The sequence below is a fragment of the Eschrichtius robustus genome, chromosome 9, assembly GCF_028021215.1.
Source record: "Eschrichtius robustus isolate mEscRob2 chromosome 9, mEscRob2.pri, whole genome shotgun sequence".
NCBI classification, from domain to species: domain Eukaryota; kingdom Metazoa; phylum Chordata; class Mammalia; order Artiodactyla; family Eschrichtiidae; genus Eschrichtius; species Eschrichtius robustus.
The window spans coordinates 50,804,027-50,821,348 of record NC_090832.1 but is presented as its reverse complement, the minus strand read 5'-3'; the positions used below and the strand labels follow the sequence as shown (position 1 = coordinate 50,821,348).

At 36.4% G+C, this 17,322-nt stretch overlaps 1 protein-coding gene and 1 non-coding gene across 2 annotated transcripts in view; one reads left to right on the top strand and one right to left on the bottom strand.

Annotated features, from left to right (window-relative positions):
• The window catches only part of AK9 (adenylate kinase 9), a 117,369-nt gene that overhangs the window by 51,493 nt on the left and 48,554 nt on the right, over positions 1 to 17,322 (bottom strand). The window contains exons 17-21 of the mRNA XM_068550841.1: positions 16,346 to 16,494; positions 12,312 to 12,468; positions 11,374 to 11,488; positions 8,126 to 8,202; positions 4,809 to 4,967 (exon numbers count right to left, since the gene is read on the bottom strand). Of these exons, the coding sequence (XP_068406942.1) occupies positions 4,809 to 4,967; positions 8,126 to 8,202; positions 11,374 to 11,488; positions 12,312 to 12,468; positions 16,346 to 16,494 (657 nt within the window). The remainder of the gene's footprint in view (positions 1 to 4,808; positions 4,968 to 8,125; positions 8,203 to 11,373; positions 11,489 to 12,311; positions 12,469 to 16,345; positions 16,495 to 17,322) is intronic.
• Positions 1,773 to 1,845, top strand: TRNAG-CCC (transfer RNA glycine (anticodon CCC)). Its single transcript has one exon. It is a non-coding gene; the product is annotated as a tRNA-Gly (tRNA).

The following is a 17,322-nucleotide window of genomic DNA, read 5'->3' as shown; positions in this document are numbered from 1 at the left end:
AATCTTCCTAGCCCTGTTTTACAAATGAAGAACTTGAGGTGCAGAATAACTCTATAACTTGTCATATAGCAGCCAATGTGAAATTTTTTAAATGTTAATGAGATCAGATTGACCACTTGCACTTAGAGAAAACTCCCATCTCCATAAGCCTCTGGCCTCTGCTTTGCTCTCCCATTTCATCTCCCACCTCCCTCTTGCTCACCATGCTCCAACCACATTCAATTTCTTCCTTGACCATGTGAAGCTGTGCCCACCTCTGCGCCTTGGCATTGGAGGGATCTTTGCCCAGATCCTTTCAGCGCTTTTGTCTTGCCTCAAATATCATCTCAGATGACACTCTTCCTTGACCATAATGTTTAGTGTTGCCTCTTCCAAACCACCCCCGTGGTCTCTACCTTGCTCATTCATTGAACAAACACTTATTGAGTTCCTACTATATCCCAGGTACCGGTTTAGTGTCTTCATAAATTTTTCTTAACACAATCAGAAATTATCCTAGTTATTTACTTGTTTATTCTTGTTCTTCTCCCCATAGAATGATGGCTCCTTGAGGGTAGGGATCTTGACTGTCTTGGTCACTGCTGAGTCTGTGCTACCTAGGGCAGTGCCTGTTGCTTTGCATGGCACTTAGAAGGAGTTCAGTAAATACTTGTTGAAGGGATGGATGAATTTCCCGATGTTTATTACTAGCTGACTCTATTACATGTCCATGAAGTGCTTGGAATGAAATACTGTGATTTGAGCCAATGGTTACTCTGAGCTCATGTTCTTGCATGTAATTGGCTATACCTAACCAGTACATAAAGAAAGCAAATTGGGAATGAGAAAAGTGATTAATCAGCCTCGGAATGCATAGGTTATTGCCTTTTAAAGTGTCGATTCTAAGCAATACATGTGTCATTCCCTTCTAAGGCTAGAGTGACGACAGGATTGAAATGAGACTTCAGTCATCTTATTTGACAGAGATAATGATTATCTTGTGGCCCAAGACAGAAATCAAACTTCAAAGGAAAAGATGTGTTCCCAAGCATGAGATATAAAAAGCCTGCTTTGGGTATGTGTTAGTTTCCTGTAGCTGCCAAAACAAATTATCACAAACTTGGTGGCTTAAAACAACAGAAATGTATTCGCTCACAGTTCTGGAGGCCAGAAGTCAGAAATCAAGGTGTTGGCAAGGCTGTGCTACCTCCGGAGGTTCTGGAGGAGAATCCTTTCTGCCTCTTTGACCTTCTCCTGGGTACTGTCATCTCTTGGCTGGAGTCTGCATCACCCAATGTCTGCTTCCATCTTCAAATTGCCTTCTCCTCTGTGTGAGAGTCTAATCTCCCTCTGGCTCTCTCTTATAAGGACATTTATGATGGCATTTAGAGCCCACCTGGATAATCCCACATAATCTCCCCATATCAAGATTCTTAGGAACTTCCCTGGTGGTCCAGTAGTTAAGAATCCGCCTTCCAATACAGGGGACGTGGGTTCGATCTCTGGTTGGGGAACTAAGCTCCCACATGCTGCAGGGCAACTAAGCCCGCGTGCCGCAACTTCTGAGCCCGTGCGCTCTACAGCCCATGCGCCACAACTAGCGAGAAGCCCGTGCGCCACAACAAAGAGCCTGTGCACCGCAACAAAGATCCCGCGTGCCGCAACTAAGACCCTATGCAGCCAAACAAACAAACAAATAAATAAATATTAAAAGAAAAAAAAAGAAAGATCCCTTAGGGCTTTCAAAGCCTCATTAAAACAAAGCAAAACAAAAAATTCTTAATTTAGGGACTTCCCTGGTGGTCCAGTGGTTAAGACTCTGCACTCCCAATGCAGGGGGCCCAGGATCGATCCCTGGTCAGGGAACTAGATCCCACGTGCCGCAACTAAGAGCCTGGATGCCGCAACTAAAGGATCCCGCATGCTGCAACTAAAAAGCCTGCATGTTACAACGAAGATCCCATGTGCTGCAACTAAGACCCGGCACAGCTAAATAAATAAATAAATATTTAAAAAAATGATTCTTAATTTAGTCACATCTGCAAAGACCTTTTTTCCAAATAAGGTAACATCTACAGGTTCCAGGAATTAGGATGTGGACACACCTTTGGCAGCCATCATCAGCCTACACAGGGAACTCTGGATAAAGTAAAAAAAAATTCCAAAAGTAATGGATTTATGTTAGACAGGGTAGTTTCTTTTCCTTTCTCTTTTTTATTTTGGTAAAATACACATAACATAAAATTTACCATCTTAACCGTCTTTAAGTGTACAGTTCAGTGGTGTTAAATACAATCACATTGTGTGCAACCATCACCACCATCCATCCTCATAACTGTTTTCATGTTGTAAAACCGAAAACTCTATACTCATTAAACAATAAGTCCCCATTCTCTCCTCCTCCCAGCCCCTGGCAACCACCATTATGCTGTCTGTCTTTACGATTTTGACTACTTTTGAGTATCTCATATAAATAGAACTTTATGGTATTTGTCTTTTGATGGCTAGACAGGGCAGTTTTAAGTGAAAAAAAAAATTGCCTACTTAAGCAATTTACAGGAGAAGACTTTGTGAAAAAGGACCCTTGGATGGAAGAAGTAATCACTAGCTGAACCAGGTGCAAGCCCTTCTGTGAAACAGAATATGGTTTAATCGGGACAAAACAGACCCACGACTTCACAGACGCGATTGCTTCTGGAGAAGCCCAGTCGTGTCTACAGAGCTGGCTAGAACTGACCCTGAATGGAGTAGGCTCCTGGCTTTAGAACATCCAGTTTAGGTTGCCTGGGGGAAATAATGAGATAAAAGGCAGTGACATTAAATTGTCCCCTAGATCTGTTACATTATTAAATACCAACTGTGAAACACTGGGGATATTGGAAATCTGGAAATATTTAATGGATATTTGTGTCATACTTAATGGATGTCAGTTTCTTTTATCTCTTTTGATCTTTTATGGCCTGTTTCCTTGCAAAAGGTAGGTGGGTGGGAAGATTGTTGTCAGCCTAATTGGTTAAGTACTCAAGAAAATCATGAAGTTTCTGGGTGAGAGCTCAAGTCAGTAAAGGTGTGGGATTCTTAAAAAGGAAATTGGCTATTTCATCCTGTTAGCTCTTCTGTCTGGCACAAGGTTCTGATTTTATACTTACTGTCCCATAAACCTAATGCCAATCCCTGTAGTAAAAACGATCTATGTTAAATTTGAGCTTTCTCATTGTAAAAATTCCCCTTAGTCCTGGTTCTTTTACCAGCTAACAGCAGGTTTTCAGCCCTTAATTGCTCCAGGGCTGGCATCTAGCTGCAGGCATCTGAAAACCTTTAGTTTGTAAGAGTAATTTCTAATTCAATATTAATTGTGCTCGGAAGCATTTTATGAGCCCCGCTTCCACCACAGTGAGGTACCCTATCTTGCTGCTTAAGCCCACTCTCCAGCCCTGAGAGTGATTTTCGTTGGAAGTCTGTAAGATTCCTTCTTGCCCTGCCCCAACCCACCAAACTGGACCTCTGAGGAGGGCTGGCTTCATGGGTGTACGAGCTGTGCAGTTGCTCTGTATCTCTCGCCCAGAATGGTCTCATACTTAGCTTAATGCACTTTGGTTGTCATTTTGAAATTTTTAATAATTTTATCTTTGAATTGAGTTTTGTAAGCAAAATCCAAAGGGACTCCAATGGGACAACAGGGCATGTGTGTGAGCAGAGATATGCACGATCTGTGTCTGCCATTCTTTGCCATCTCATTCTCATGAGTGTTCCTGATGCTCCATCATGAGCATAGAATTCTAGGGGACCCACGATATGTGGGAGTAAGTGTGACTTAGTGGCTTGGGGTGGGGAGGATGCTGACAGCCCTTGAGAGACCGTGGTCTCCCTTTGAACTAGAACTTGCTCCAGATGCAGAATGAAGGTGATGGCATTCAAAGAGACATGAATGACCATGGAACCTCATCACATCCCTTCTTACTCATGTTACTTTCCTGTATTAGCTAAACTGAAATGATGTGGGGCTCATAAAATGCTTCCGAGCACAGTCAGTATTGAATTAGAAACTCATCTCACAAGCTAAAGGTTTTCAGATACCTGCAGCTAGATCATTTCAGCTAGACTGAAAATGATGACACAGAAAGAAAGGAAAAGATAGGGCAACCCAGAGTTCCTTTTCCTTTCAGTCTTTCCTTAATCATTGGGAAGCTAAAAGTAGAGAGCATTGCTAGAATATATGCATATTAGGAAATGAAATAAGAAGCTGAGTTACTTTTGTGTATGAAACTGACTTAGTATTCTGGTAAGAATAAAATACATATGCATGTTCAAGCTGCAAAATACAAATTGTGTAGTTTCAATGATTCTGCATATGAGTTAAGTGCTCTTAACGTTTGCATTTAAAAGTGGCATTGGGCAACATAAAGATGAATGGTAAAATTCATGCTAATAACTTAAAATTTTAATTTTTCTTTACTTAGAATGAGGTTAAATAGCAAACAAAAATTACTATGACAAGTTAAGAGAGAGACCATGGAAGAAAAGAAAGAGCTTTATATTTTCGTACATTTAATGGCTCTTTTCCCCTACTTTTTGAACACTGTGCCCCACAAATTATATAGCAGGCCCTGCTTCTGAGTGTCAACCCCCCGGGCAGAGCAGACTCAGCTTTCCTACCACACTTCCAGCCATGTGATTTGGACTAACCGGCTGCACTCTGGGGGCACATCTCTCCATTCCCAGCCTGCTTCCATTTTATACCATATAAACACATATATACACACATGCACACACATACATGCCAATGGACAAGAGTGGATTTAAGGATACGATCCTTAATAAAGTCTAACCTGCTTCATGTTCTGTTTCAGGGACCTCGAAAACTTCAGGCTCCTCAGGTAAGGACCCCCTGGTCTCCTCGGCTACCGCAGGGGCCTCAGACCCTTCATGAAGTTCAGACTCCTCACCTTCGATCTCCTTGTCAGCCTCAGCTTCAGTTTCTTCTGCTTCTAGAAAAAATGAGAAGAAATAAATTATTTAGTTTAAGTCAGCAAATATTTAATTGGGAATGGCCCCTGGAGCATGAGGCTTTATGAGAAAGATAGATACAGTCTCTACATATTGTATCTATTAAAATGCAGTAGTAAAGGATGATAGTAATATGCTCAGAGTGCTATGGGAGCACCGGCCTAAGGATTCATTCAAAACGGGGAAATGCATATAGCATTCCCAAATATTAAAACAGTAAAAGACAGGAAACAGCCCAAACGTCCATTTAAAAGGGAATGGCTATACCTGCACTGTCTGTTATGTAGTCACGAGCCACATGTGGCTATTGAGCACTTGAAATGTGGCTAGTCCAAACTGATATGTGCTGTAAGTATAAAATACACAATGGACTTCAGAGACTTTGTATGAAAAATTGAATGTAAAAATATATCAATAATTTTTACATTGATTACATGTTAAAATAATAATTTGGATATAGTGTATTTAACAAAATATACAGTTGGCTCTCTGAACCTTCAGGTTCTGTATCTGTGGATTCGACCAACCACGAATTGAAAATATTTGAAAAAAATTTTTAGAAAGTTCCAAAAAGCAGAACTTGAATTTGCTGCATGCTGGCAACCATTTACATAGCATTTATATTTTATTAGTTATTATAAGTTATCTAGAGATGATTTAAAGTATATGGGATGATGCGTTTAGGTTATACGCACATACTATGCCATTTTATATATGGGACTTGAGCATTCATGGACTTTGGTATCCGTGGAGGTCCTGGGACCAATTCCTCATGGATACCGAGGGATGATTGTAATTAATTTCACTTGTTTCTTTTTTCTTTTAATGTGACTACTAGAAAATTTAAAATTATGTATGTGGCTTGCATTTTACTTTTACTGGGCAGCACTAGGCTACACTATATATTTTCTTACAGCTAGTTACAAATAATAGAGTATGTTGATCAGTATGCTAAAATTTAAAAAACATAACTCCAAGTTTTACATAGTTGCTGATGACAGCTATAAGAAATAAATGCATAGAAGTCTTTGAGGAAGAAGATGGGGTAAAAGGTGGTGTTAGAAAACCCATCTCTTCAATTCCCTTTCATATATTTTTTAAATTGACTGAAACAAGGTATTTTCTATGTAAAGATATGAAAAACTAAATGAGCTTGTTTTCTGGACTCTTGTGGGAATTATTCCCTCCCTTGCCCCCTGCCCAGTAAGTACCTTCCAAGAATCACATTCTAGTGGTATGAGATACCTCTGGCACCTGGATTTTTAATCTAAATTAGGGTGATTAAGCACAAAGAAAAAAGCATCCTGAAGTGTCCTTATATCTTGAAGTCTGACCAGGATTGCCAAGCATGTGGCTTCCAAGTATGTGAGTTGGAATGTGGTGAACCTTTTGTGTTATATGAAGGATTTATGGTGATACACGTAAGGAGGAAGCATCATTTGCTGAATTCTACTAGGGTTAGAGATGAAGTTATATATACTCTACTCCAGAAACTCAAAATGTCTTTTAGCTGAGTATCTCTTATAGTAAAAAAAAAAACTTATCATATACCTGCAACACTCATATATTTGGTTATCTGTAAGTTGTGTTCTTATCCACAATAGGTACATTATAAAGTGTATATATAAAATGAATTTATATAATGATGCTGAAAAATGTAAAAAGTTTGAAAACTTTTTTCTAGAACCCTACTGGATAATCTGTGTTCCATGTGAGTCAGGAATGAACTGAAAAGTGTTCTAAGATCCTTGTACTGTTTGTGATTTTTGATTAAGTGTACGTTGTATTAGTTATCTATTGCTTCATGTGTATGTTGTATTAGTTATCTATTGGTTCATAATAAATTACCCCCAAAATTAGTGGTTAAAATAAAATAATCACATATTGCCCTCGCAATTACTGGGGTCAGGAATTTGGGAGTGGCTTAGTTGGTGGTTCTGGCTCTGGATTTCTCATGAAGTCACAGTGAATATGTCAGTTAGAGCTGCAGAGGTCAATCTGAAGGCTTGACAGGGGCAGGCAGAGCCCCTTCCAAGGTGAACACTCAAAGCCAGAACCAAGGTCCTCTGGGAGTGGACAGAAGCACGGCCAGAAGTCCTGACCCACAGAATTGTGTGCAGAATAAAGATAGTGGTTGTTTTACAGTTTGGGGGTGGCTGGCTGCACAGCAATGGAACACTGAAACAGACTTTCTTCACTCTTTTGAGCTACGGACGGCTTTGGCAGTCCGGTGAAACTTATGGATCCCTTCTTAGAATAATGCTTTCAATCTCATAAAATAAAATACATAAGAAGCCAATTATACTGAATCAGTTATCAAGATATCAAAAAAATTTTTGTGGTATAGGAAATGTGTGCATCTTTGCAAATGCATTAAATAACAAGAACTAGCAACTGGTTGAATAACTACCATAATTTTGGAATAGTGACATGCATAAACAAGACATCTGAAACTGGAATGGGATATGAAAATATCTTTGTTTCTATTGGTGACAAAGTCAAGGTGCTGCTAATACTATTGTGGTTTGTAGCCTATATTAATTATTAGGTGAGTAAAATACTAAATTTCAGTTAAGGGTTAGTAAAAAATAAAGTTATAATTATTTCCCCATTCAAATTCACAGACCTCTGAATTTTATCCCCAGGTTTAAAACTCCAGTCTTAAAAGAAATTTTTAGAGTAAGTTCTTCTATAATGGACATGGAAGTTTAAGTATAAAGACAATGGGTATAGTAAGAGTTTAGCTGTTTTCTCAACTCCTACAGGATCCTTTTAATAGAAGTAATTCCAACAGCCATGTCACCTGTGACTAGCGCAACCCTTTTAAGACATGCTGCACATGCTGTCCTACTGTGTACCCCTCTTACAGGGTGGATGAGTAGGTATCTGTGTCAGGATTCCTTTTCCTATGAATCCAGTACTGCTGTGACCACATAATTTACTATCCAAATTGGAACACTATGAGAATGAGAGGGGGGTCAAACAAATACTTCAGGAACCTGGGCATGAACCTGGACTCTCATGGGCAAACTGGGAAATATGGTCACCCTGTCTATGATTCACTGGAAATACTGCAGCTGTTGGCAGTCACAATACAAAATCAAATGGCATATTATTAATCATATAATCTTATGTTTGCCTTTTGCGTTCGCATTCATAGCTTCCAATAGCTTTTGATTTTCTTCTTCTATTCTCAATGTCTCTTCTTTGGCTTTTCTGAAATGAAAAGGTCCAAAATTTAGTTATCTTTGGAAATTCAGATATCTCACAATATTATAGAATTTAAGGCTTATAATGGTAAAACTAAAGAGTAGGTCATTTATAATATTCATTATACTTTTTACTTTATAATGTAAATGTTTAATTTACTCATACTGAGGCTAGTTAGTTTTCAGAAATTTTGGGTTTTTTTTTTTGGTAAGAAAAGTTGAAATATTGTATTTTAAAAACTTTGGCTATTAATTAGGAAACCTGGAAAAGTTAAAAAAGGATTGTCTAACTCCAAGCTGGGATAATTTGTATCATCTTCCCTCTGATTAAATGAGAAGTGTTCACAACATAGAGTTAAATGAAAAAAGGTATAATATAAAACTATGTATAATACAAATTTACTTTTGTATTTAAAATGTATATAAATGATGATTAAAAGACAAGAATAAAATGAATCAAACTGTTAATAGTAATTATCTCTGGATGGTGGCATTCTGAGAGTTTTAAATTTTATTTCACATTTTTTGCACTTTAAAAAATTTTCCATATGAATAAGTAGAAAATTTGTAAATTTACCTTTGTAACCAGAAAAATTATTTTCTGATTTATTTTCTTTTTAATATAGTAATGATGAAATTTAAAGAGACTTGGGATAGGGAAACAAATATCTGGAGGGAATCTGTTTTTCATTAGGGTTCAAGGACTAAACCTGCCTTAATGATGAAGACAGGTATAAGGAAAGTTAGTAAAATGATGGAGAAAGACAATATTTATTAAAAATTAAAACATGCATACCTTTGACCTAGAAATTCTGTATCTAGGAATTTAGCCCTCAAGTACTGGCATACTATTGCACAAAGAAGCATGTATAAGAATGTTGATTGCATCTTTAAAAATAATATCAAAAAAACTGTATCAAGAATTCACCAACAGGGGACCAGTTAAGTGGAGTAGAGCCCATTCACCTCAGCAGCCCACTCTGGGGCAGTCTTCTTCAGACTGTTCTATAGGTTGGTCATTCTCTCATATTCAGTGCTTTTTTGTGTGTTCTTTTTCCCCTTTCTTTGAAAATATTTAATATATTCTCTTCAAAGATATTACTACACCTCTCCTCCCAACAAGCGTGTTTCTTGTTAATAGGGGGTGTTCTCTCACTGTATTCTAGATACAGTCTGTGATCCAGACTGAGGTCTTGGTGTAATTCGAGTTCTCTTTGTTCATGCCCCAGACTTCTGAGACTACTGAACATTGTTTCTGCATGCCTTCCCTACTTTGTTGTGTGTGAACTGGCAATCCTTCTACTTACTTAGTCAGGTAGGGCGCTCTTTTGTGAGACTTTCCTCTTCCAAAACCTGGGTACTGTATGCTGCTGCTAAGAATCTAAGACCTGACAAGAAGGAGGAAGAATTTTGCTGCCAGTTTCTAGCTACTTCTATATACTACTTGGATAGACAGTCAAAGACAAATGGTGATAACAGAAATTATTCTGCATTTGACTCACACATTTGGAAACTGATGTTGGAAAATCTAGAATCAGCATGTCTGTAGATATATGGCCAAAGATGCAATTCTAAATCCTGTTAATCTTATCTCTTTTCCAACCAAGTTGCAAGGCCTTTAAATGCATCTCTGACCATTTTTTTAAAAAAACTGTTTTAAATTTCATTTTCTGCAGTATATGAGAAAAAAGCAACATAGAGAAATGGAGAAAAGTCTGCTTCAACCTGGGCAAGTCCTTGCTATTAAGAAGTTTATAAAGACATAAAAATTTAGAATCAAAACAAGTAAAAATTGATTATAGAGATAGCTCGGAAAATTCCACACAGTAAGAGGGAGGTGAAAGTTAAGAGTTGGGAGACAGTGGAGATGTCTTTTTCCTTTAAAAAAAACCCTATAGATTAAATGTATTTTAAATTATCTACTTAAAATGTAGCAAACCTTCAGCCTAGAAATCACATGAACTTCGTTTTACTGTTATGTCGATAGCTTCATATGTTCTTAAATATTTGACTATTTCTCATACACTGGAAAAAAATTAGGTAATCCCTTAAATCCTAGCAAATTGTAGCTCCATTTGTAACAGAACTTTTAAAAGCTAAAAGTAAATGTAATAAGTTTGTAATTATTGTCTTAATACTTTTAGTCAATTTTACAAACAATTTTATTAACTAAATTATACTTTATGTATTTTTGTGTTAAGTTCATAAAGGAACGGCCAATTTAGGTGAACAATGAACATCAAATAACAAAATCCTCTGACACACAGTTATCAGTTATCCCCCGGCCCCTAACAAATACCCACCTCCCAGCTCCATAATTCTTAGAGTTTAAAGAGCTCTCCTAAGTCCCAGCACAAATTGCTAATATCTGAAGGGGAAAAGGAAATAACATTTGAGAAAGCTCCTATAGGTGCCATCATTAATAGTGGGAGGTTTAATGGGTTAATATAAAGAAATTTAGTTTTTGAATGTCTCAGGCTTTAACGCTTGGAGAAGTAGGAATCACAGTGGACAAATTAAAAATTTTAGTGTCTAAAGAGCTTGTTTCAGCACAGAAGAACAATTAGCACATTAAGTCACTCTTTCTTTTTATAGTTTATTTTCCAGTCTGAAGAACTTGATAGTTAAAGTTTAGTCTTGACCCCAGCCATGAACAGATGGAAGTGTGTCCACATTTTGAAATGTTCTTCATTGCACCCAGATTAGAGAATAAGCTCTTGATGTTGAAACTGTCAATTATAAATAAGTAGTCTTGTTCTTTCCTTATGTAGAACTTAGGCTTTGGATTTTAGTCATACCACACAAGTGTATTTTCACTTTTTATTATATTATTTCTTTCATTTGTGGATTCTAGTTAGCAAAATTATAATATTTAAGTCACAGATAAACATGGTAGAAAAAAATATCTTCCCTGTGCTCATTTTTTTACAGTGTCTTTGGAAAGTAGATATTTGGTTTAGAATGTCTGATTTGGGGCTGTGAAAACAGCCACAACTCTGTACTTTAGAGATTATGGAAGTATTTGTGAAATTACTGTTTTTCTTAGAATTAGAACTGGATCTAGTTAGTAGGCCACCATTTTGATGCTAAAGACATTTCATAAATATAAATTGTAAGTACATATTTAACAGCTATAAGAGGTTAATTAACCCAGTTTATTGTGCCAGGCAGATTTTACCTTGCTGCTTCTTCCTCTTTTCTTTTCTTTAGTAGTTCATCCAATAACCTTTCTAAAATCTTAGAGTCAATTTCTTGTTTATTTTCTAAATACAGTCTATTAAATAAATATTTTCCTGAAATACAGATAAAGAGAACAATGTTAATTTTGAAGCTCTGTAAAATATAGTGAGATATATTTTGGAAATTAACAATGAAAAGATTATTTCTGTCTATATCCAAATATATTTTCCTTTAAGCATTTATTTAAATAGAGCCCAGATTCTTTAAGAGACCATCTTAAATCCTTTTTAAAAGGTGTATATGGTCATGTCACAAATAACTAAAACATAAAAAGAGGTAGTATAATATATTCTCCCCATGGAAATTCTCTTTTCAAATGTATTTCCTTAAGAGGCAAAATGACAGAATATTCTTCGCCCCCTCATCAAAGATTAGTTGACCGTATATGTGTGAGTTTACTTCTGGGCTCTCTGTTCTGTTCCATTGGACTATGTGTCTGTTTTTCTGGTGGTACCATACTGTTTTGATTACTATAGCTTTATACAAAGTGACAGAATAATTAAAATTTAGTTCTGCTATCTTTATGTACTTAGTATTTCCCATTTAATGTGAAGAAGGACTAATAAATAGTTTTGCCCTCAGCCTCATATATTTTTCATTTAGAAGTTACAATGCTGACTGGGATGGGGTGTTAGATTCTTAGCACCAAAGAATAATTGTAAGGGCCTGCTGGAACATCAGGTGATCCCACACCATCTGTGGCCACCTACTCAGTGGATGGATGCCTCCTTCTGTGTACCTCTAGGTCATGAAGGGACCACTGGTGTGGTATTTGTACATAGGGAAGGTGGAGTGTTTTTCATTTTATATTTTAACTAAAAATATTATCAGCAATAAAAACTTCACTTTAAATTGACATGATAAATATTTACCAACCATTGTTTTCTGTGTCTGATAAACAGATGACTAAATCGGGTAGAATTCCTTTGTCGACTAAGACCATCCACAGTTCTTTCATAATAGGGTAGTTGTCCAGTATCCATCCTCCATATTTTGGGGCACCATAAAACCTATTCTTGTTTTCTTCAGCTACCTGTGAAAAACAGCAAACTGAAATTACCATCATATCTACCCAAGTAAAGGATGCTACCTTGATATATTACTTTTGTGGACCTTAACCAAGTATCTTTTGAGTTTTTCTGACTTTCAGAAGGAAATAAAAAGAGCCACTTAATTTTAAAAGAGAAACTTAATTTTAAAGCAATAAAGCTATAAGTTTTAAAAGTTAAGAACAGGAAGCAAAAGCCTTTCTTAAATAAATATAACAATACATGCTTACTATATGTTATTCAGTATTACAGAATCCAAATCCTGATTCAGAAGGTCTAGGGTAAGGCCCAAGAGTCTGTATTTCTAACATGCTCTCAGGTGACAATGGTCCTTGGTCCACTCTTTGAGTAGCAAGGTCCTAGCCCAGTTTGTCTTTTTCAGTGACAATGCTCTTCACTTCCCTTTTGCTTTTCAGCCTTCAATGTGAAAGGCTTCTACCTGTCACCCAATAATAATAACTTCAACACAAGTATGGAGATTAGATGTGGATCTATGAATATACCAATTCTGAAGGTTTTAAACAAGTTTGTGGGCCATCAGGATATCACAGAATATTAGAAGTCAAAGGGGAAGAAATCTCAAGAAGACTGGTGTAACCCTCTGGCCTATGCAGAATTTAGGATTACCTGCTTTTTGAATTTCCATCTGAATGAAGAGCATTTTGAAAAAAAGAATTTTAACACTTTGAAATGTTTCACATAAGAGAATTGGGGGAAAAAAAGCTATAATGAAGAAGTATAAGTGAAATAAGTTAGAGAAAGACAAATACTACATGATCTCACTTATTTGTGGAATCTAGAAAAACCAAATTCATAGAAACAGAGAACAGATTGGTTATTGCCAGAGACAGGGCTGGAGGTGGGGAAATGGGTGAAGGTGGTCAAAAGGTACAAACATCCAGTTATAAGATAGATAAATCCTAGGCATGTAATGTACAGCGTGGTGACTATAGTTAATAATATTGTAGTGTATATTTGAAAGTTGCTAAGAGAGTAGATCTTAAAAGTTTTCACCACACACACACACACACACAAATGTAACTATGTGAGGTGACCATGTTAACTAAAATTACTGTAGTAATCATTCTGCAATATATACATATATCAAATCATTATGTTGCACATTTTAAACTAATACAATCTTATATGTCAATTATATATCAATAAAACTGGAAAAATGTAAATGGTTAATAAAAAATTTCACTAAGTTTCAAAGATATGAAAATTAAAACAACATCAACATATATAGTTTCCCTATCTCATTCAATTTTTTTGAAAAAAATTTAATGGTTTCATAGTATGTAGTCAAATGAATAAACCCTAATTTGTTTAATCATCCTCTTAATGTTAAACATTTATATAACTTATAATTTTATTATAACATTGTGATGATACGATGGACATCTGCATATATAAATCTTTGTCTAAGTATATATTTCTTTTGGTTAGATTCCTATAAAAAGTGTTTTTAGGTCAAAAAGAATAAAGGAATGAACATTTTAAAGGCTTTTTATATACATTGTCATGTTGCTTTCATAATGTCTATAACAATTTTCACTTCTATGTGACTATATCATTACTAGTATGGATTGTTATAAGTTTTTAAAAATCTTTGCCAATTTGACAGGTAAGAAATTGCCTCTCTTTTTTTCATATTTTTATTGACACTTGAACATTAAAATTTTTCAGTTAACCATTTGTATTTCTTCTTTGATGAAATAATCTGTTTACGTCTTTGTCCGTTTTTTACCTTGGTATTAGATTTTCCTTGATTTGTAAGAAACCTTTATAATGAGGAATTAATGTGTCATATTTATTATAAATACTTTCCCCAGTTTGATGTTTGCTTTAAAATTTTGATTTTCATGGTGTATGTTTTAAGGAAAGGGAATCATTGTTAAGTAGCATCTTCATTGAGATTTTGCTCTAAGAGTTCTTCCATGGCATTTGCACCTAGAGTACTTGACCATTCTAAGATCATTTCAATATCACTACACTTTCTTCTAGGTAAAAACATGCCATTTTTACATTTAACAATTAATATGGAATTAATTTTGATATAAGCTGAGAATCTAAATTGTTTTTTTCCTACCAGTTAATTTTATCAACACTATTAAATAATTCTTCCTTTCCTTTTGGGTTGTGATGTAAACCTTAGTATACACTCAGTTTTTATCTATACTGAGGTCTGTTTCTGTGCCTGCTCTGTGGTTCTGTTAGTTCTTGTATGATTATCAGGCTTATAAACCACTGTAACATCACATTTTACTAGTTGGTAGAGCAAGTATCTCTCTGTTATACTTTGCCAGACTGTTCTTACCAAGTCTCAACTATTGGTTCTCCCAAATAAATTTTAGAGACATTTGTCAGTTTCCAAAATACATTGACATTTTTATTATAATTGCATCAAATCTATAAACTAATTTGAGAAAGATACCTTAATAAGATTTTGTCTTTACATATAAGAAATTAGTAATGACCTACTTTTTAAAAATAGGTTTCCTACTCAGAGATCATGGAAACTGATGACAGGTAGAACAGTGTCCTGCATTGGTCTCTGTTCTCTTGAAAAAGACAATCTGATATGAGCTTTGATGTTAAAATCTCACGTGATTTAAACTCCCCCACAATCCCAGACTCACAGTTTACCATCTATTGACACTACTCATATTCCTACATCAGAAGTGTTTTAGTAGTACTCCCTGTAGATTTGTATCCTCCAGAATAAACTCTGGAAAGAATGGAGCAAATTATCAGTGAAGGGCAAGGATGGGATGTTCACAGTGCTAAAGACATCCCTGACTTGGATGTCTCCTCCTTTGGGATGCTCTGTCTCACCTCCCAGGACGAGATAATAGCCTTGACCTTCGTGACATTCCTATACCTTGTACATATCTAGTTGCCACTTAGCACATGATAGTTAATTATTGGATTCTATGTCAGCCTTCCCTACCTGACTGATAGCTCCTTAACGGAAAGAGCTAAGTTTAATTCATCTTTGTGTCCCCAGGCTCTAGCACAGTAGGTACTCAGAATGTTTCTGAAGAAATAAATTGATGACAGAACAACCTGAAGAGATAGAGAAGTTGAAAGATCTCTTTGGGAAGCTCAGAGGGGAATAACAACTTGCCTTGGGTATAGCCTGGGGCTCAAGGATTTCACCCAGTGTGTTACAGAGTGGTTCTATACTCTCAGAGAACACTTTTTTTTCTTCTCATGATTTTAAATGACATCATTTTCAAATTACAGAGAAATACATAAGTTCATTGAACGACCAAAACTGATTTGTTCTCTTTAACTTTTGCTCTGAATGCTTACCCAAGCACTCTGTACAAAACAGATCCATATGGTCTTTACAAGCCTTCTGATTTGATATGGATAGGACATAGTACCTGAGGCTTTATTTTCCCCTTAGACTGGAAAATCTGTGGTGTGTCCATCCATATCCCCCATGAACATGTTCAAGGTGGTTGGATGAAATTACTTAGCTAGGGAGCAAAATCTGTCTTGGTTTACAAATAACCGGCTCATAGATGAAAAAGTAACTTTGGTACTTGCTTCATATAAACTATCTTTTAACCAACTGGACTGAACTAAAGACAATAAAAGTTAATGAAGAATAAACGTCAAAGCTATGAAATTATATTGCACATTTGTTGATAATTATTGAAAATTTATAAGCAACTGTTCACTGGGGTATATTACACATAACAATGTTGACTGTAAAATGCACATGAATTTGAAGGCTACAGATTTCAACACTGTCATACAGGATTCTAAAATAATTGTACATATACTAGGTTAACATTTTCTCAGTTACTGTGAAATCAATGATAAAAATAAAGGGCCTGGATTTCTTACCTCTTGGAGAACTTCGTCTAAGATTTCAGCAATTTTTTCATGTGGCTGTTCAAAGTTCATGTCCTTTGCCATTTTTACCGTCTCCTTTATTATGGAAAGAACTTCTGGATGATCTGCAGTTACCTCTTCTATCACATATTCTATTACATCTAAAGTAAAATAAATCAATAAATTAATGCCATTAATAATTTTAGTAAACAATGCTATTTGCAATAGAACATGATTGTAAATACCTAACCCAAGGAAGTACTCTTCGTGTTCCTGCAGCCCATGCCAGAAAAAGGGAGAAATAGACTAGACAGGAAATAAGTCAGGAATCACAAAATAACAGAGCAGTGGCTTAAAGCCAGTGCATCAGAATGAAAGTGAATGAGGCATGAAAAAAGTCATGTCAGGCAGGAGTCAAAACTCAGGAAGCCAGGGAGAAGACGTAGGAACCAAAGGCTTCCAGGGGTCAAGCTAAAACTTGGGCATCTAGGGAATGAGTCAGAAAACAAAATAAGTACTTCCAATTATAAGCATGAAACTAAATGGGACAATAAGAGGACAGGAGGTAGGCAAGTTGGAGGGGATGGAAGAAAGGGTGGCATAGGCTGGTTTTTGAAGCGTTAGACTTGATTCTTGTCTCATTGTGTGCTGAATGTTTCCTTACACAGCTGAGCTGGCTCACAGGCTGCAACATGATGTAAACATTCATCCACTCCTCTAATGGGACATGAGATTGGCAGCTCCACCTGACTCCTCTACCTCTGCCTTTCCAATAGTGCCTCCTGAGCTGCCCCAAGGCTCTATCCATCAGGGTCTCCTGCCAGAGCCCAAATGATCCTTGCCCAGAAAAACCCCAAAGGACCTTTGAAGAGCAGCTGCCTGCTGCCCTCCCTGTCGTGAAGTGAGAAGTCTGTCCTCAGGGATAGAGAGAGCCAGCAGTTTCTGGAGAGCCAGAGTGGAAGAGGCAAGAACCCAAGATCTTCTGATAG